This window comes from Bufo bufo, chromosome 6 (genome assembly GCF_905171765.1).
Source record: "Bufo bufo chromosome 6, aBufBuf1.1, whole genome shotgun sequence".
NCBI lineage: Eukaryota > Metazoa > Chordata > Amphibia > Anura > Bufonidae > Bufo > Bufo bufo.
The window spans coordinates 392,523,794-392,544,307 of NC_053394.1; the positions used below are offsets into that span (position 1 = coordinate 392,523,794).

General features: G+C 44.5%; 3 protein-coding genes across 3 annotated transcripts in view; 2 read left to right on the forward strand and 1 right to left on the reverse strand.

Annotated features, from left to right (window-relative positions):
- The window catches only part of LOC121003516 (zinc finger protein 208-like), a 2,651,670-nt gene that overhangs the window by 1,364,091 nt on the left and 1,267,065 nt on the right, over window positions 1-20,514 (reverse strand). The window lies entirely within an intron of this gene.
- LOC121003540 (oocyte zinc finger protein XlCOF22-like) overlaps window positions 1-20,514 on the forward strand; it is a 933,287-nt gene that overhangs the window by 460,244 nt on the left and 452,529 nt on the right. The window lies entirely within an intron of this gene.
- On the forward strand, window positions 9,202-10,822 carry LOC121003555 (oocyte zinc finger protein XlCOF7.2-like). Its single transcript, XM_040435458.1, has 3 exons — window positions 9,202-9,325; window positions 9,408-9,531; window positions 10,798-10,822. Exons 1-3 carry the CDS (start codon window positions 9,227-9,229, stop codon window positions 10,812-10,814), a joined length of 240 nt encoding a protein of 79 aa, XP_040291392.1. The 5' UTR covers window positions 9,202-9,226; the 3' UTR covers window positions 10,815-10,822.

A 20,514-nucleotide genomic window follows, 5' to 3' on the forward strand; every position in this document is an offset into this window, starting at 1 on the left:
CTTGCCCTTTGAGGATTCCTCGCAACTTAAGGACGCTATGGATAGAAAAATAGATCCTGGGAGTTATCTTCTGCATTGATCAATACAAATATTGCAGCTACTTCACTGTCTCGATCGTTATTTTTATGGCTCTCCCAACTAGAGAACATCTAAAGATGAAAACCTCCAGGGAAGAAATTCTGGAGTCCATTCCCCTCTTAAAAATGGCAACTGCGTTTGTCTCTGATGCTTCGGCGGAATCTATTAGATTCGCTGCCAGAGGCAGTTCCCTTTCAAATGCCTCCGGACGAGTATTGTGGCTTAAAACTTGATCTGGGGACATTCCGTCAAAAAATAAGCTTTGTACTATCCCATTTTCTGGTACTTATGTTTTTGGCCCTGTTCTGGATTCTATGCTGGAAAAGGCTACAGACAAAAAGAGAGTTTCCAGAGGACAAAAATAAAAAGTCCCAGTCCTTTCAAAAGCCAGGACCCCGATATACGTCTCAGTCGTACAGAGGCAAGGGTAAATCAGGAAGGTGGAGTTACCCAAAGGGAGGTAAGGTTAGAGTCTTCCTCCTTATTCCCAATACTACACAACAAAAACAATGACGTTCTTCCAGTGGGAGGAAGACTGAAAACCTTCCTTCCACAGTGGGAAGAAATTACTCACAATATTTGGATTTTAAAAACAATGGAGGAATGATACATAATAGAATTTTTATATCCTCCCCCAAGGAAGTTTGTTGTGACACATTTCGCTCAACCAGAACCGAATTCTGCAATCATGTCAGATTTAGTAAAAAAGCCAAATGGGACATATTGATGCATTCTAAACTTAAAAATACTGAATCAGTGGGTGAAATATCGAAGATTCAAAATGGAATCAATAAAATCTGCGATTCAGTTGATTTGTCTATGAGCGGTAAAGTGCACATTGGACTTAAAAGATGCTTATTATCATGTCCCAATATTTCCAGAGCATCAAAAATATTTGAGATTTGCGGTTCAGAAGGATTCATCCATTCAACATTTCCAGTTTCATTGTCTACCCTTCGGCCATCCTCAGCACTAAGAATCTTTTCAAAAAGAGTAGCAGAAGTTGTGTCCTGGTTGAGGAAAGAAGAGGGTATAATAATTATACCTTATCTGGACGACTTCCTATTGACAGCTCCATCTGCCACCATTCTAATGAGACAGCTGGAATTCACCTTGACAAGTCTCTCCCGCTTGGGATGGATCATAAACCTAGACAAATCAAACTTTATTCCAGAAACGAGGAAGATTTTCTTAGGCACCCTATTGGACTTGGAAAAACAACGTTCATTCCTGCCGGTAGAGAACAGGCAAAGATGCGCCAGGAGATTTCCTTATTCCAAAGGAAAGAAATCTGGTCTATAAGAACAGCCATGAAAATCCTGGGGTTAATGACGTCTTGCATCACTACAGTGCCCTGGAGTCAATTCCATTCAAGACCTTTGCAGAAAACAGTTCTGACTTGTTGGAACAGAGATCAAAATTCTTTGGATCAGAAGATCTGCAATCCAAAGTCGGTAAGACGGAGTCTTTTCATGGTGGATAGATCCAGAGAACTTCTCATTGGGAATTCCATGGACTTTAGAACCTCAGATTCTAGTAACAACGAATGCCAGCAAGTCGAGCTGGGGAGCCCAGGTGCAGGACTTATACTTTCAGGGTCCCTGGGGTCACAATCTCTATCACAGGTCCTCAAACTTCAGGGAGTTGAGAGCAGTCTTGGAAACTTTTCTAAAAGCGGAGAATCTTCTAAGGGGCCTACATGTACGGGTTCTCTCAGGCAACATTGCAACAGTATCATTCCTGAAACATCAAGGGGGGTCAATATTTCCGCCCCTTCAACACTTATCAGACCGGATATTCAGCTGGGCAGAGAAAAATTTACTGTCAAACTCAGCAATCCACCTGAAAGGAGAGAAAAATGTGACCGCAGATTTCTTAAGCAGACATTCTATACGTCCAGGGGAGTGGTGTCTCAAAAAAGAAGTATTTCATCTACTTGAAGAAATGGAGGACTCCTCAATTGAACCTCTTTGCCACAAGAAAAAATACTCGTCTTCCATTTTTCTTCTCACTAAATCCGTGGGACAGACCAGTGGCAGTAGATGCTTTGTCTCAGAGTTGGGATATGGATCTGGCCTATGCCTTCCCTTATTTTCCTCCAATTGAGCCAATCCTGAAAAAGCTGAGGTCAGAACGAGTAACTCTATTCCTAATAGCTCCATATTGGCCGAAACAAAGCTGGATCCCAATTCTAAAGAATTTGGCATTGGAGGAACCCTTTTTTCTTCCCCCAGAAGATGGCCTATTGTCTCAGGGGCCTCTTTGGCATCAACAAGTGTACAGGTTGAAGCTGGCAGCATGGATTCTGAAGAGCAGATACTAAGAGCCAGGGGCCTGTCAGAAAGAGTTATAACAACCATGCTACAAAGTCACAAGAGGGTTACTTCTTACATCTACGGTAAGATTTGAAAGAAATTCCGTTCCTGGTTTGTTTCTCTTCACAAATAGTCAGTTTCCCCTTCTGTTCAGGACATTCTAGATTTTCTGCAGGAAGGTTTTGACATGGGTCTCAGGCCCAGTACTATAAAAGTTCCGATTTCGGCTTTGAGTTGGTTTCTTGACTTCCCTCTAGCAGAGCACCATTATATAAACATTTTCTCGTGCTATCTCCAGAATCCGGCCTTTGGTAAGAAAGTCAGTCCCTCCTTGGGACTTGTCACTAGTATTGGAGCACCTATGTAATCCTCCTTTTGAACCTTTAGAAAACAGTGAAATAAAAATGCTCTCTTTCAAAATAATATTTCTAGTGGCCATAACATCGGCAAGGAGAGTTGGAGAGATACAGGCTTTTTATTTAAGAAAACCATATATTAGGATTCTGGATGACAGAGTAATCTTAAAATTGGACCCAGCCTTTATGCCAAAAGTAGTTTTTGTACAGATCCGAAGAATGCAAAATAACAACGTTTTCATACTCCTAGATGTTTGTCATTGAGTAATACAATATTTAGAAGTCACTCGCCTCTTCAGGAAAGATTTAGCTTTATTTGTACAATTCGCAGGGAAGAATAAGTGAAAACAAGCTTCTATTGCAAATCCTCTATTGCAAGATGGATTAAATCAACAATCCAGCAAGCTTATAGTTCCCAGAATAAAGACTGCCTATTCAAAGTCACAGCCCATTCTACTCAAGCAACGGCTGCTTCTTTGGGCAGAAAGAGCTAATGCCACACTGGAACAAATCTGCAGGGCAGCTACCTGGTCTAGTTTTCAAAACTTCTACAGACTAGACCTATCTGCTAATAGAGACCTAGCCTTGGATGTAAAGTCCTACAGGCTGTGGTCCCTCCCTAAAAGTAGTTTATCTGGTATTGCTTCATGTGTTCTGTCATGGAGGACGTCCTGGAAAGTAGAATTTAGACTTACCAGTAAATAGTTTTCCAGGAGTCTGACATGACAGCACCCTACTTCTCCTTCCCTAAATATATATGGTTTATTACTTGGGAATTTGTGTAGATATATTTAGATATGTTGCTTGAACGGTGTGATGACTTGTGGTGTTGGAGGGGAGGAAGGGGCTTTTAACCTCTCTGTGCTTCCTGTCCCTTTAGAGGTATATGAGCACAACCTCCATGTGTGCTGTCATGTTGGACTCCAGGAATTGATAACCCCTCTGGCTAATACCGAGACATTCATAGAACTGGATCAGAAACTCCAAAAGAGTTTAAATACAATGGAGGACAGTTTGACTCACATCAAACAAGAAAAATACAATCGTGACTTGCAGGATTATAGGTCTAATAATGTGTATAATTGGAATGATATGCGTACCTATACACCTCGCTCTATTATGAAACGACGTCAGTACCATAAAAAGAATAGAGGTAACAAAGTGGCTTTTAGCTCCACTGACGCTGAATCCTCTGATTCCGCCCCAGAATCATCTGTGTTATCCTCTGCCAATCATTTGGGCACTGCACATGACACCAATCCCAATACAAATGCTATTATCAGGCCGGCAAAAAACGCCGTGCAGGGCGGAAGCATGCAAGGAGGAGGTCGCTATCCGTCACGCCACAGAAAGACTTAAACAACATTCAAGTCATTAACCTATCAGCTAAGGTCTTCTCACAATTGCAAATTAATGTACTTGCCAAAGGTTTATCTTTTTCTCCCACAGTGCACTTTGATGTATATCGCACTTTACTCGATGTCAACCGTTTTGCACGCAATCTTACCATTAAAAAGCACTTTTCTGATATAGATAATGTTGGTATAGGTTCTGCAGAGGTTGATACAACTCAGTCAAATTTTTCTGTTGATCAGATGTCTTCTTTTTCCTTTCAGGAATTATCACACATTGCCTCTATGCAGACTATGCGTTTTCTCTCTGGGATTGATCCAGAGCCGCAGGTGCATAGTGACTTTGCGAATAATTTTCGCACCTATAACAGAGATTTTTATCCCATTCAGTCACGCACCCCCGCTCTTGATCAATTCCAGGATAATGTAGAACGTGATTTGGTTGAACTTGATAGGGTGTTTCAGAGCAGGGATACAAATGACAGTAAAAATAATCTTATGGCCAGTGAACGCAGAGCGTTAAAAGAATTGAAAAGTATGTCTGACATAATTGTGAGAAAGGCTGATAAGGGGGGAGCGGTGGTTATCCTGGATAGACTCGTGTATGCTGCACAAAATGAGCTTATGCTATCTGATTCCGCCACTTATACCGAGTTGAAACAGGATCCCACCGCTCCTTTCCAAACCCTTTTGAGGAGTATCTTGGAGGAGGGACTGGATAGTGGATACTTGGACCAAAAACAATTTGACTATATTTTTGTCTCTTATCCAGTGGTCCCCATCTTCCATTCCCTCCCCAAGATACATAAAGAGGGATTCCCCCCTCCTATGCGCCCTATAGTTTCGGGTATTGGGTCTTTTTCAGAGAATCTGTCATCTTGGGTGGACAGTATGCTGCAGCCACTGGTACAGTGTATTCCTGGTTTTCTGCGGGACACTGCTTCAGTCTTACAGGCCTTCCATTCCTTCCAGTGGTCCTCTGATCTTTCTTGGATCTCTGCTGATGTCGCTTCTTTGTACACGGCTATCCCCCAGGATCTCGCCATTATATCCTTGGGTTGGTTTTTGAGTCTTTATTCCAATTTCTCGTTACCCTTTAGAGATTTCCTCTGCAAAGTTGTATTATTTCTTATGCAGCACAATTATTTTATGTTTAATGGGAGTTTTTTTCTCCAATGCAGAGGAGTCTCTATGGGGGCCCGTTTCTCACCATCGCTTGCAAACATTTATATGGCATGGTGGGAACACCATTTTCTTTTCTCTGATTCCAACCCATGGAGTGGATCCGTCCGGTGGTACGGTCGCTACATCGATGACCTGCTCTTTGTTTGGTCGGGCGATGTGGCGGCCGTACCATCATTCGGATCCTTTCTCAATGCCAACAATTGCAACTTACGTTTTTCTCTAAATTCGCACAAGACCCTAATATCCTTTTTGGATTTGTGTTTGGTGGGGGACGTGGGGGTTGGCCGTGTACAGAGTCGCACGTATAGTCGCACGTATAGAAAAGTAACCGCAGGAAACACCATCCTGCATGCGGGATCCTGTCACCCTGCACATACTGTCCACAACATCCCCAGGGGTGAATATATTCGCGCTTTGCGCAATTGCTCCTCTAGTGAAACCCGTATTGAAGAAATGAATACTGTTACCACCCGTCTCCTAGCGAGGAATTATCCCAGCAGACTTTTAAACCGATCCAAAAATATGGTTTCCACTATGTCTCGGGACAATCTAATTTTCCCAAACAATAAGCCCAAACTTGGTCATAAAGAGAAGCAAGTAATTTTTTCCACGAGTTATAGCTGTGAATACTCACAAATATGTAACATTGTCAAAAGACATTTTCATCTTCTCAAATATGACCAAGTTTGGGGTGATGTTGTAAAAAGTGGTGTTAAATGTGTTGCCCGACGTGCTGCTACTTTAGCCAATATGGTGAGCCCCTCTCTTTACCAGGATAAACCTGGGACCCAGCCTACCTGGCTGAGACACATAGGTAATTTTAAATGTGGACATAAAAAATGCACATGTTGCTCACATATGAGAATGGGCCCGCATATTCTGTCTACAAGCAATCATACCACTCACACCATTCAGCAATACATTAATTGCAACACCACATATGTGGTATATTGCATCACATGTTCTCTGTGTAATCTACAGTACGTCGGGTGCACATCAAACTGCTTAAAAGTTCGAATTTGCCGTCATATCTCTGATGTACCCCATGCTAAGGTAAAAAATGTTTCCGCCGCAAGCCTGCATTTCGCTGCGGTTCATAATGGTAATACAGATAGCATGTCAGTACAAGGAGTGGAGAGGGTTAATAGACCAAGCAGAGGCGGTGATCACAAGAAAAAGTTGCTCAATCGTGAGTGCTTTTGGATTTTCAAATTAGGCTCACGGATACCGTCAGGATTGAACAGGCGTCATGATACTATTCTACATTACTAATATTTTTATTTCTCTTTTATTGCATTTTGTAAATTTTATCTTACTTTCTATGTCTTTTTTGGCATGTTGTAATTGTTATGCACTTTTTCTGTGGAGGATGTCATCAGGAGGTGTGTCCTGTACCTGATTGTGATCACCTGTTCTCAGTGGTTCACTATTTAGTCTCGACTTCACCTCCTACTGATGCACATCATGACTAAGGATCCACATCTACAGTGATCCGAAACCGGTCGATTTTCTGCATTGCTGTATGTTGGTTTTTATCTGCACGGGATTAAATAAAGCCTCAAGTATTTTTCAGTGAAGCTGGACCGTCTTTCTTTTTATTGGGATCCGTTGTGCGCCTAAGGTTCAGGGCGAGGTCCGGGCTCCTGGCTTCCTGTGGATGAGCGCGACATCTCCTAGTGTTGCTCCCTCCTGGAAAACGATGTACCAAAAAGCCTAAATTCTACTTTATGTATCGCCAACATATTTCACAGCATTGTACAATTACCCCGATAACATAGGACCTGTAGAATCATCCACTGCTCCAGCACTGAGGTTCCTGTGGTCTCCTTCTTCAGTCTGATTTACATCACTGCAGCGACAATATTGGTCGGAGCTCCGATGGCGGTATGTATATCACCTGACCATTAAGGCCTAGGATGGTCTATAGCGGTCACGTGCTGTTCATACTGGCATCACTGATGACGTCTTCTATTGGCTGTAGTGTCATGTAAAGGTGGTACATACCATGAAACTGCCTTGACCTCACACATGTTTCGATCACTATAAAAAGAGAGAACACAACATCTAAAATTTATTATCTCCTCCGATGTCTCCTCTAATTATCTCCAGTAATGGTATTGTACATGGTATTTTCAGTAGGGGTGCACCGAAATGAAAATTCTGGTCCGAAACCGAAAATTCAGGATGCCCTTGACCGAAAACCGAAACTCCCTTGTCACTCTCCCCCTCCCTCCTTTGTCACTCTCTTCCCCCCCTCCTTGTCACTCTCTTCCCCCCCTCCTTGTCACTCTCTTCCCCCCCTCCCTCCCTTGTCACTCTCATTTCCCCCCCTCCCTTGTCACTCTTATTCTACCCCCCCTCCCTTGTCACTCTCATTCTACCCCCTCCCTTGTCACTCTCATTCTACCCCCTCCCTTGTCACTCTAATTCTACCCCCCCTTGTCACTCTCATTCTACCCCCTCCCTTGTCACTCTCATTCTACCCCCTCCCTTGTCACTCTCATTCTACCCCCCTTGTCACTCTCATTCTACTCCCCCCCCTCCCTTGTCACTCTTATTCTACCCCCCCTCCCTTGTCACTCTCATTCTACCCCCCTCCCTTGTCACTCTCATTTTACACCCCCCCTTGTCACTCTCATTTTACACCCCCCCTCCTCCCTTGTCATTCTCTTTTTAAACCCCCCCTTGTCACTCTCATTTTACACCCCCCTCCCTTGTCACTCTCATTTTACCCCCCCCCCCTTGTCACTGTCATTTTACCCCCCCCTGGTCACTCTCATTTTACACCCCCCCCTTGTCACTCTCATTTTACACCCCCCCCCTTGTCACTCTCATTTTAAACCCCCCTTGTCACTCTCATTTTACACCCCCCTTGTCACTCTCATTTTACACCCCCCCCCTTGTCACTATCATTTTACACCCCCCCTTGTCACTGTCATTTTACACCCCCCCCTTGTCACTCTCATTTTACACCCCCCCTTGTCACTGTCATTTTACACCCCCCCTTGTCACTGTCATTTTACACCCCCCCTTGTCACTCTCACTTTACACCCCCCCTTGTCACTGTCATTTTACACCCCCCCCTTGTCACTCTCATTTTACACCCCCCCCCCTCCCCCTCCCTTGTCACCTCTAGTGTAGCCTGTGTAGCGTGGCCGAGCTCTGTTCGGTCCGCGGTACAGGAGCATTTGTTTCTTGTACCCGGCCGGACTGAAAGGAAGTGCACACTAAGTGAGCACTTCCTGTCAGTCCGGCCGGGTACAGGAAACAAAAGCTCCTGTACCGCTGAACGAACAGAGCTCGGCCACGCTACACTAACAACAGCAGTAGCACAGAGCAGACACAGCAGGCTGCGCAGCACTGAGCCGGAGATTCTTTAGAGCGGCAAGCGTTTAGGAGGCACAGCATGAGGGGCGCCGCCGCGGATGGTGAGCTACTTGGTGGGTGACAAATCCCACAAATCCCAAACCCCATATTTTCTGCCGATATGTACCAATATCGGCCGAAATGGATTAGGCCCATTTTCGGCCGCCGGAATTTCGGTGCACCCCTAATTTTCAGTTTACATCTTTTCTCCATTCAGGTTCCTACAATATTGGATCCACTCAGTGGATATCTTCTATATAAGACCCTTCTCCCGATTGACCCATCAAGGATGGATATGGACAGGGACAAGATGGCGAAGAGGATAATAAATCTCACCCTAGAGATTCTCTTCCGGCTTACTGGAGAGGTGAGAGATTCTGATGTCGCATTACATAATTTTATTTATGTTACTAACAGATGGACGTGACTGGAGAGGTGAGGGACTCTGGAGATGTATGGAGTGATATTTATTACTGTGTCTCTCCATAACCAGGACTACACAGTAGTGAAGAAGACCTCTAGTGAGCGATATCAAGCCCCTGTGTCTGAAGGATGGGGAAGAACCCTGAGCCCAATGACAGGGCCTCCACCTCACCCCCTGATACATGAGGAATTCAATAGAGAGATGATCCTAGAACTCATCAACAAGATGATTGAGCTGCTGACTGGAGAGGTGACACTGCTGGGAATGCTGGGACATTATACAGGAACGCTATGAAGGGATCTGGGTGATAAATGTATCATTGTGTTGTCAGGTTCCTATAAGGTGTCAGGACGTCGCCGTCTATTTCTCCATGGAAGAGTGGAAGTATTTAGAAGAACACAAAGATCAGTACAAGGACGTCATAATGGAGGATCACCGGCACCACACATTACCAGGTAATAGACATGACTAAATACACATGTCCTCTCATTATCTGTATGTAAGGAATGAATTCAGTCACTGGATGAATTTTCTACAGTTAAGGAAGAGAGAAGAACACCGGAGAGATGTCCCAGTCCTCTTCTTCTACAGGATGGCTCAGAAGAACATCACAATGTCCCACAGGATGATCAGGTAGATGGTGATAAGATCTCATGAAATGTCCCCTATGATCTGTAGGAGGCTGTGAAGATCTTGTGTTCAGTCTTGTTTTATCCACCAGTATTATGTTTTATCCTTGTATAATGAGTAAGGTGGAGATGGCAGGATTACAGCTGACCATAGACATTACATGTTGTCTGGATCTCACAATTTTCTGCCTGTACAGACTTTTAAGATGGCCTCTTATGTGAACTGCTGCAGATCTTTTGTGGTTGCACAAGTGTAGCAGAACAGTTTGCCCTGGGGTCCTTAGAACTCTGGTTAAGCCACTGTGTCCTTATGCTATAAACATAAGCATGGTGTTCTAGTGGTGATAGATGATCAGTTCTCACCTCTCCTGTGTTCTCCCCTGTCCCTTATACTAGGTACAGTATCTTCATGCCTGCAGCCATCCCAAAACTTTTAGATAGAACAGGAAGACAGCATTAAAGGGTTTGTTCAGGGAAAACTAACTTTTTACATGTGTCCGCAGCCTCTACTATGGAAAGAGTCATACGTACCTGATACCCTTAGCTCCGGTTATGTGTGCCGACTCCTGTATGTCCATCTTACAGTAAATGTTGTTTGCTTCCTCGCCGGCACAGGCATGGTCACCTGTTTGACTGCAGCCAATGACTGGCTTCAGAGGTAATGTGTCTCTTGTAGACATGTTACCCCTGAATCCAGTCATTGGCTGAAGCAGAGCAGATAATTATGCCCATTCCGAGGATGTAAATAAGCCACGGACCGAAAGAACTTTGGCTTACCGGCTTCACAGCCCTGGGGCGGCCAGCAACGGCAACAGGTGCACAAACAATGTACCTTAATGTTATATACACACAATGTAATGTTATATACACACAATATAATGTTAGGGATGGAATATAAGGGCTACTCTCCCTGCATTGCAAACTGGTTGGAATAATGAAGTAATCAGATTTGATTTATACAGGAGACCTGCAGATATTTGGGTCAGATAAGTCCTGCTGTCCGGTTATTTTTGGTCGTCTTTTCAGGTCATATAAAACCTTCCACACGACTTCTCCAACCGTCTGATGACTTCTACAATATTTCTTTCACAGCTTGTGAATCCGGGTGAAGATCTGAACAATATTAATCCTACAGAGACATATGTGAGGGGTGATGAGCAGAGTACAGAGGACATTCCTGCAGATAACCGCCCAGGTGAGTAGTGACCACTAGTGATCAGCGGCAGGGGCAATATTCGAATTTGCGATTATTTTCTTGATTGCGAAAATTGGCAATGTGATATTCAGGTAATTTGCGCGCAATACAGGCATGGGTCTCTTTTTGCTACATTTTCCAAGCTGCTAGAAGTTTCCTGAGACTGATGAAAATGATTGGCACGGCAAAACATTAAAAATGGCTTTATATGCAGATAGAGTGCTCTAATATATTCGCGATTGTGCAAATCGCCACTAATGATGCGTATATTTTGGCGCAATAAGTAAAAACTTCACATTTTATCCGGTCTGACTACATATTACTGATTGGGGTCACTATGTATTGTGACATCATAGCACTATGTCTGTAGCATGTATGTATGGACAGCAGAACCTATCACACTACCTAACACCCTGCACTGCAACAGCTACACTATATCAGGATATCACCTACACCTGTAATAACTTAGATATATATATATATATATATATATATATATATATCGCTAATGTAATGAGTGGAAAGCACAGAGCACAGCAATGTCACTGCTCGCTCTCAGAACTGCAAAAACCTGTAGAAAATAGCTGCTGGGGAGGTTCTTATATAGTAAGGGGTAGGCAACTTTCCTATTGGTTGCTAGGGATGTTGCTAAGCTCAGACAAAGACATTGCAGCCTTCTAATTGCCCACAACCAAGAAGCAGGGAGGGATCATGGGTTCAGATGAAAAAAAATCTAGAATATTAAAAAATACGAATATATATCAGTATATTCTAAACATTTACGAATTCTCGAAGTGCCGATATACGTGATTAATATTCGTGATTTGAATATTTACGCCCAACACTAGTAACCACTGTGGCAATGTGAACATTGAGGTGTTGTTTGCACCAAGGGGCCCGGCCTTGGTGGAGTAAAAGCTCTAGTCCAGGTGTCCACTAAAGACACCATATAGATCAGGCATCCTCAAATTGCGGCCCTCCAGCTGTTGCAAAACTACAACTCCCAGCATGCCCGAACAGCCTCCAGGTATCAGCCTACAGCAGGGCATTGTGGGAGTTGTAGTTCTACAACAGCTGGAGGGCCACAGTTTGAGGATGCCTGATATAGATAGTGTAGCTGGTTGAGCTATTTCGGGGCGGTGTCATGCCCTGCTCAGACTATGTATGGAGGTCTGCCAGATTAGCAGCACATGTCTAGTCATTTGTTTTGTTTTGGAGTCGTGCTAGATCCGCCTCCCTTCAGGTGCACTGGGTGGGGTCGTTGGTTTAAATTACTCCCCTCCCAGGGTTCCGTGCGGGTTATAGCTTCTGTCAGGCTGTGGAAGCAAGGAGTGAAGGATTGGCTTTTCCTGCTCAGATAAGATAAGTTGGTTTCTTATTTCTTTGGTTTGCTGTCTAGACTGTTTGAGTGTCATCTGTCCCCTCCTGGTTCTGAGGGAGCAGGCAGTCCCTTTTTCCCCTTTCACCATCTCAGGTATTCTAGGGTATTCTCAGCCCAGGCACGAGGACACATTATTCCCACCTTCATGGTCTGAATGTGGGCAAAGCAGAATAGGGAGAGCTGTTAGGGATTTGCTAGGAGGTGACCTTATCCCCAGCTTCTATCCTAGAAATATTGTTTGTTTAGTTATCTGTGTATCTTATATCCTGTCCGCCGTGACAGGCGGGCTTTTACTGGGAACAGGCAATGTTTTGGGTGGGTGCCTGTTCCCCATGCTCCAGTCCAGGACTTAGGGCATGCTCACGTCCAGGGATTCCATTTAATCTGGTTTCTGCAATTGGGTGTGTCTCACTCTGTAGAGGCTCGGTCAGTGTGGTCTCAGCTAGGCAAGGCTGAGGGTTCACGAGGCTATGCAATAGCCTGAACTTTGGGGGGACTCAGCGACGCCCGGGAATAAGCATTGAAAGGTCAGAGTCGGGAGGACTGCTAGACCACAACCCCCTTCAAGGGTACTGCATTTGTTACAGCCTGAGGGCTGGTGGACTGTATGTCTGGGGTAAGCCGCCCCTGGTTCCATGTGTGAACGTTATCATATAGCCGAGTTAGGGATACAATGTTTATTATGTTTAGGTAGAGCCCAGATGGGCAGGCTTTTGTTTTATGCCATGTTGTGTCAAATAAATCGCACTGTTTGGACCTGAAACCCAGTGGTTATGAAGATAATTCTGTGAGAATGACCCCCGAATAAGAGACAATCCCTACACCACTAAGTAAAGCAGAGAAGACTCACAGATTCTACACCACTAAGTAAAGCAGAGAAGACTCACAGATTCTACTCCTTCACTGGATGATACAATTTTATGTTAAATTTTTAGGTTTTCTCTTCTGTCAGTTTTTTCAGCATTATATTCGCCGATTCAGCTAAAATTCAAATTAAATATGGATTGAAATGTGACAGCGTTATAGGTGATATACAGTATGTATATGATGTATATAGTCCATCCTCAGGAGAGGTCATTAATATCAGATCGGAGGCAGATTCAACTCCTGGCAGCCTTGTCGGTCAGATGTATGGAGAGGACACAGTGCTCTGCGCGCTCTTAGGCCTCCTGGCCATGCAATGTGACTTTCATCGGTCATATGGCCTAAGCACAGATTAGTCCCAGTCCAGTGAATGGGTCTGAGCTGCAATGCCAAGCACAGCTACTATTCAACAGACGGCGCTGTGCTTGGTAAGCTCTGAGGAGGCTTTGTATTAACCAGAGCTCCGGTGAGCACTGAGGCTTATTCAGACAGCTGATTGGTGGGGAAGCAGGGACCGAACCTCTGCTGATTTCATATTGAAGACCTATGCTGAGGAAAATCTTGGAGAACCCCTTTAATGATTTGCAAATGATAAAAAAACAGAAACAAAATATGCAAAACATCTCGCTTTATTCAGTATTTAGTATGAGAGCCACATGCATAAATACATTCACTTACATGCCTTGGAATCCTACCAATGAGGTTACTAATGATTGTCTGAGGAATGTTCTGCCATGCTGAATGCATTTGGGCAAGCAAATCATCAAGATCTGCTGCTGGTACCTACAGTATCTCATAAAAGTTAGTCCACCCCTCAAAGTTTTTTAAATATATTATATCTTTTTATGGGACAACCCTGAAGATCTGACACTTTGATACAATGTAAAGTAGTCAGTGTACAGCTTGTATAACGGTGTAAATTTGACGTGCCGTCAAAATAACTCAACACACAGCCACTAATGTCTAAACCGCTGGCAACAAACGTGATTACACCCCTAAGTAAAAATGGCCAAATTGTGCCCAAAGTGTCAATATTTTGCGTGGCCACCATTATTTTCCTGCACTGCCGTAACTTTCTTGGGCATGGAGTTCACTAGAGCTTCACAGGTTGCCACTTACATCCTCTTCCACTCCTCCATGATGACATACGTCTATTTAGAAAATCCAACCTCTGGATATGGAGCTGAGCATGTGCACTCAACTTCTGTGGTCGACAATGACGAGGCCTGTTCTGAGTGGAACCTCTCTTCTCAACCCATTGTATGGTCTTGGCCAACGTGCTGCAGCTCAGTTTCAGGGTGTTGGCAATCTTTTTATAGCCTAGGCCATCTTTAAGTAGAGCAACAATTCTTTTTTTTTTCAGATCCTCAGAGATTTCTTTGCCATGAGGTGCCATGTTGAACTTCCAGTGAGCAGAATGAGAGAGTGTGAGGCCAAGTGTGAGAGTGGAACCTGTCTTCTTAAACCACTGTATGGTCTTGGCCACCATGCTGCAGCTTGCAATTGCTGATTATCTGGTACCCTACACCAGGTGCTTATCCATGTCCTCCTCAATGAACATCCTCCTATCCCTAACAAAAACAGAGAAGATTGTTGCTTCCACTTCTTCTACCTCCTTTTATATGTGCAAACTGAAGCATTGCAATGTTGTCTTAAAGCTGATGAGCTTGGGCGAGAGAAGCTACATAGATCAGTTGGTGCCTTTATACCGTTTGAATTCCACCTTACATATGCTGAAGCGTTGCTATGAGCAGCGTAAAGAGATTAATGATTTACATGATGAACGAGACCACCACAGCAGAGCATATGTTATTTTGAGCGCAGGCAGTGGCAGCTCATCAGGGCCATGTGTAGCATACTCAACCCCTTCGAAGAGGCCACCAGAGTAGGGACAAGCATTAACATGGCATCACCCTAATATTTGTATTTGTACTAACGCTTACGCTGATGCAGAAGAACAACAACCTCCACAGTTTGCTGGGGATCATCTAACTGATAGGAACCTGGACGGACAAAGTCGCATATAGGAGGAAGTGGAGGAGGAGAAGTTTGTGGTGCAGGGGGACATGGAGTTTTCCCAGGCACAGCTAGGGAAGGAGGTTGGTGCTCGGTATGATAGATATGCTGATGATAATGATGACGTTGGCCATGACCAACCATTGCACTGGGGTCTTAAAGGGAACCTGTCACCATGTTCTGACATATAAAACCGAATGTACCATAATGCTTTGTTTACCCTGATAGTTCCCAGCGATTGATCCATAATCTTCTCAGGACAAACCTGTCCTATTTTATCGCCCTATAAACCTTTCTGGCCTTTTATGCTAATTAACATAAACGAGTCATATCTTACTTGTTTGACATGAGAAGAGTCATATTTTCACGGAGTCAAGCACCTCAGCTCCGCCTATTCATTTCGGGCAGAGCTCCGTTGCGTAAGTATTTTGAAGTGGATATTTGGGAATATTCCAGCACGTAGTGGCATGAAGGGGGGGGGGGGGGGACATGCACTAAATTATCTGATTGGCCTAACAAATAAACGGCAAGTGCGCAATTTCAGACTAGATTACAACCAGTGAGGGCAGAAATCGGCTGTAAAAGTTTAGGAGGCGGGAAATAGGCTATGATGGTGTGAGGGGAAGGAATAATTTATGTAAATGAGGTGGTAAAGATTTATAGGGCGATAAAATAGGAAAGGTTAGTCCTGAGAAGATTATGGATTGATCTCTAGGAACTATTAGGGTAACCAAGCATTAAGGTACATTCAGTTTTATATGTCAGAACATGGTGACAGGTTCCCTTTAAAGTACTGGGTCCTCAGGCATGCTGGTGAGCATGACAAACTGCATGCTTGGTTGCCTACATGCTGGCAAGCATGTGGTTAGCATCAAGCAAGGTGATGACTACTGGATAGCCATACTTTTAGATCATTGCAATCAAAGCAAAAAGGGGAGAAGGTTTTATTGATGCCTGTCACCTGCATCTCTGTCCAGGAGTCCCATCTCCAACCTGGCTGAGTCAGAGACCTCCCGCCCTCTCTGGTGGTGCTATCCCTACAATAAGTCTCAGAAGGCACAGCAACAGCAGCCAATATAGTTTTATTAATGTGATGGAAGTTTTTTTAAGTGCTGTGCCAACCTGACGCATATCTGCAACAGGACAAGCATTGCCTGAACAACCGGGTTCAGTCGTACCTGGACTGTGCCTTTTCTTCTGCACATAGCCTGTCCTCTGACTCCATGTACTTTTGGGAGGGAGATTGGAACAGTGGCCGGAACTGTCCCAGTTAAATATGTGTACTGTCTTGTCCAGCCTCCAGTGCAGGGTATTCAGTGTGACAGGTGGCATCGTCACACACCTCCAGCTGATGCCAAGGCATAGATCTGCCAGAGAGTCATACACAGATTATCAGGCCAATGGAAGCAGATTCAATTCTGGTCAAATTTATTTATTCTCTCTTCTGACTGATTCTTCAGAATTACACCTGAAATGTATTTCAAGAAATTGGTCTCTCTCTAGTGATATACTTTTCACAATCTTTGGATGGTGTGTACAGTCGTGGCCAAAAATTTTGAGAATGACACAAATATTCGTTTTCACAAAGTTTGCTGCTAAACTGCTTTTAGATCTTTGTTTCAGTTGTTTCTGTGATGTAGTGAAATATAATTACACGCACTTCATACGTTTCAAAGGCTTTTATCGACAATTACATGACATTTTTGCAAAGAGTCAGTATTTGCAGTCTTGGCCCTTCTTTTTCAGGACCTCTGCAATTCGACTGGGCATGCTCTCAATCAACTTCTGGGCCAATTCCTGACTGATAGCAACCCATTCTTTCATAATTTCACTTCTTGGAGTTTGTCAGAATTAGTGGGTTTTTGTTTGTCCACCCGCCTCTGGAGGATTGACCACAAGTTCTCAATGGGATTAAGATCTGGGGAGTTTCCAGGCCATGGACCCAAAATGTCAACGTTTTGGTCCCCGAGCCACTTAGTTATCACTTTTGCCCCTGCTGGCACGGTGCTCCATCGTGCTGGAAAATGCATTGTTCTTCACCAAACTGTTGTTGGATTGTTGGAAGAAGTTGCTCTTGGAGGGTGTTTTGGTACCATTCTTTATTTATGGCTGTGTTTTTGGGCAAAATTGTGAGTGAGCCCACTCCCTTGGATAAGAAGCAACCCCACACATGAATGATCTCAGAATGCTTTACTGTTGGCATGACACAGGACTGATGGTAACGCTCACCTTTTCTACTCCGGACAAGCCTTTTTCCAGATGCCCCAAACAATCGGAAAGAGGCTTTATCGGAGAATATGACTTGCTCCAGTCCTCAGCAGTCCATTCACCATACTTTCTGCAGAAGATCAATCTGTCCCTGATGTTTTTTTTGGAGAGAAGTGGCTTCTTTGCTGGCCTTCTTGACACCAGGCCATCTTCCAAAAGTCTTCGCCTCACTGTGCATGCAGATGCGCTCACACCTGCCTGCTGCCATTCCTGAGCAAGCTCTGCACTGGTGGCACTCCGATCCCGCAGCTGAATCCTCTTTAGGAGACGATCCTGGTGCTTGCTGGACTTTCTTGGACGCCCTGAAGCCTTCTTAACAAGAATTGAACCTCTTTCCTTGAAGTTCTTGATGATCCTATAAATTGTTGATTGAGGTGCAATCTTAGTAGCCACAATATCTTTGCCTGTGAAGCCATTTTTATGCAACGCAATGATGGCTGCACGCGTTTCTTTGCAGGCCACCATGGTTAACAATGGAAGAACAATGATTTCAAGCATCACCCTCCTTTTAACATGTCAAGTCTGCCATTTTAACCCAATCAGCCTCCTGACATAATGATCTCCAACCTTGTGCTCGTCAACATTCTCACCTGAGTTAATAAGATGATTACTGAAATTATCTCAGCAGGTCCTTTAATGACAGCAATGAAATGCAGTGGAAAGGTTTTTTTGGGATTAAGTTCATTTTCATGGCAAAGAAGGACTATGCAATTCATCTTATCACTCTTCATAACATTCTGGAGTATATGCAAATTGCTATTATAAAAACTTAAGCAGCAACTTTTCCGATTTCTAATATTTATCTAATTCTCAAAACTTTTGGCCATGACTGTACAGTATATATGAATCGCAAGTACTTAGAGGGGTTGTCTCATCTGAGACAATGGTGGCATATCACTAGGATATGCCCCCATTATCTGATAGGTGCGGGTCCAACTGTTGGGACCCCCACCTGTAATAATAAACGGAGCGGGCCAAAGTGGTGGCCACCATCAAGCACTCTCCCCATAGAAGTGAATGGGAGCGGACTGTGCATGATCAGTCACCATTCCCATTCACTTCTATGGGCCTGACGGAAATTGCCGAGCCAGTGCTGCACGTGCACAGTGCACCCTCCACCACTTTCGGGGCTCCGTTTAGGAGATAGGTGCAGGTCCCAGTGGTGGGAACCACACCTACCAGACAATAGTGGCATATCCTAGCGAACTGACCCCATTGTCTCAGATGAGGCAACCCCTTTAATATAAATGCATGAAAAAAGGAAGATGTTATGGTGTGGGCCATGCAGTTTGTTTACTTGAGAGTGACAGGACTGAGATTTGGAAAGACCTCGGTGTGCACAGTGTCCTAGCTGCAGTGATGATGTTCGGGTCACAGGATTAGTCTTTGTCGCTATATGTAGTTTGTTTAATCAGGAAAAGCTGCAGGATAAGGCTACATTCACACAACAGTGAACAATGGCACACAGCTGGTTTTAAAATAAATTTAAGTCAATGGCGCTATTCACGTGGCCATTTTTTTTTTTAAGGCGAGTGAATGGTGGTTGTGAAAAATGGGACATGTCCTATTTGTGGCCGTTTTCACTGCCAGATGAACCCCATTTAAACCAATGGGACCGTTTTTAATGGCCACTAGGCAAGAGAGCATCCATGTAATGGCTGTTTAAAATGGGTACACTAGTGGAAAATGGCCTTTTAGGGGTTAAAATAAAAATACATTGCCTTATCCGCTTGCACACACAAGGCAGTCTCTCTTGGTGCTGAAGGACCTGTGCTACCTACTTGATGATGACATCACCATGCTCTCCCAGCATTATTGCTTAGGAGCACATGGTGAAATCATCCCACTGAGAGTGTAGGTCCTTTAGCACCAAATGAAGAGCGACCATCTCTGCGTGTGCAAGTGGATGATTAATAATCATCACTGATGGGGGCCACCCTGGGAAACATTATTACTAACTGGGGCCACTATGGGGGACATTTATGTGCGGATAGTAACGCCGCCAATTTCGCTAATTGCCAGGTACATTGTATGTGTATATATATGCCTGGTATATATGCCATAATTTTATTACACTTTCTCCTGAAGAAGGGGAAACTTCTATCTCTGAAACACGTTGAGCCACATATTAATTAAAGGTTATTTGATCAGAAGCGCTGTTGTCCTGCTGCCATCATTCACTGTGATTCTACAAGCGATCCTGGCCGGGGGGGGGTACTCGTCACAGGTGTTATGTGCTTATCCTGTTGACAGCCCCCCAGTGAAGTACCGTATTTATCGGCGTATAACACGCACAGGCGTATAACACGCACCTTCATTTTAAGAGGGAAATTTCAGGAAAAAAATAAAAATGCTGTATGGGGGCAGGGGCCACAGGGTGACATTATACTGTGCGGGGGCAGCCGCTTGGTGACGTTACACTGTATGGGGCACTAGGGCAGCCCCAAGGTGACGTTATACTGTATGGGGGCAAGAGGGAGACGTTAGTATGGGGAAGTCCCCGTCCACCCCCTATTCATGGAGGGTGAGTGGCTGGAAGTTGGAACCTGGCAGCACTCCTATTGACACTTCAATGCCAGGGAGAAGAAGCAGAGCGGCAGCCTGACAGCAGAGCATAGCTGACCCAGAGCAGTCACCACACACACTACCTGCTGGGCTATCTATCACGGCACAGGCTGCCACCATGTCAGGAGCTCCTACTACAGCCGCTGACTAACTTGTGCCTCCGCTGGGAGCTGACTTCCGGCCCGTGGCGCCCGACTTCCGGCCTGCACAGGAGCGCTGATAACACTGCGGTAAGCAGCCCGTGTTCTGTCCCCACATGAAGGCGATTGAAGGTGTAACTGATAATGACTTTGTGACTGGCCTACCTTCGTATCCAAGCAGTGGAGCAGACCGGACCGGCAGATGCTCAGGTTAGATGGATCCAGACGTAGACATGAGGATGCAATCAAACAGGGGTTTATTTGATCCAGACATACAGTGATGCAATACAGGAATGCAGTAGATGCTGTGATGTGGATGTCTTTTCTGAGGCTAACTGCTGAGGCTACTGCTGAGGCAACTGCTGGTCAAAAACTGATGC

What these genes read in the sequence shown, in the direction of transcription:
- LOC121003555 (XM_040435458.1), top strand. Translation starts at nt 9,227, where the DNA reads ATGACAGGGCCTCCACCTCACCCCCTGATACATGAGGAATTCAATAGA. An exon ending in TTGAGCTGCTGACTGGAGAG is followed by an intron (nt 9,326 to 9,407) that starts GTGACACTGCTG and finishes TTGTGTTGTCAG; the next exon opens with GTTCCTATAAGGTGTCAGGA.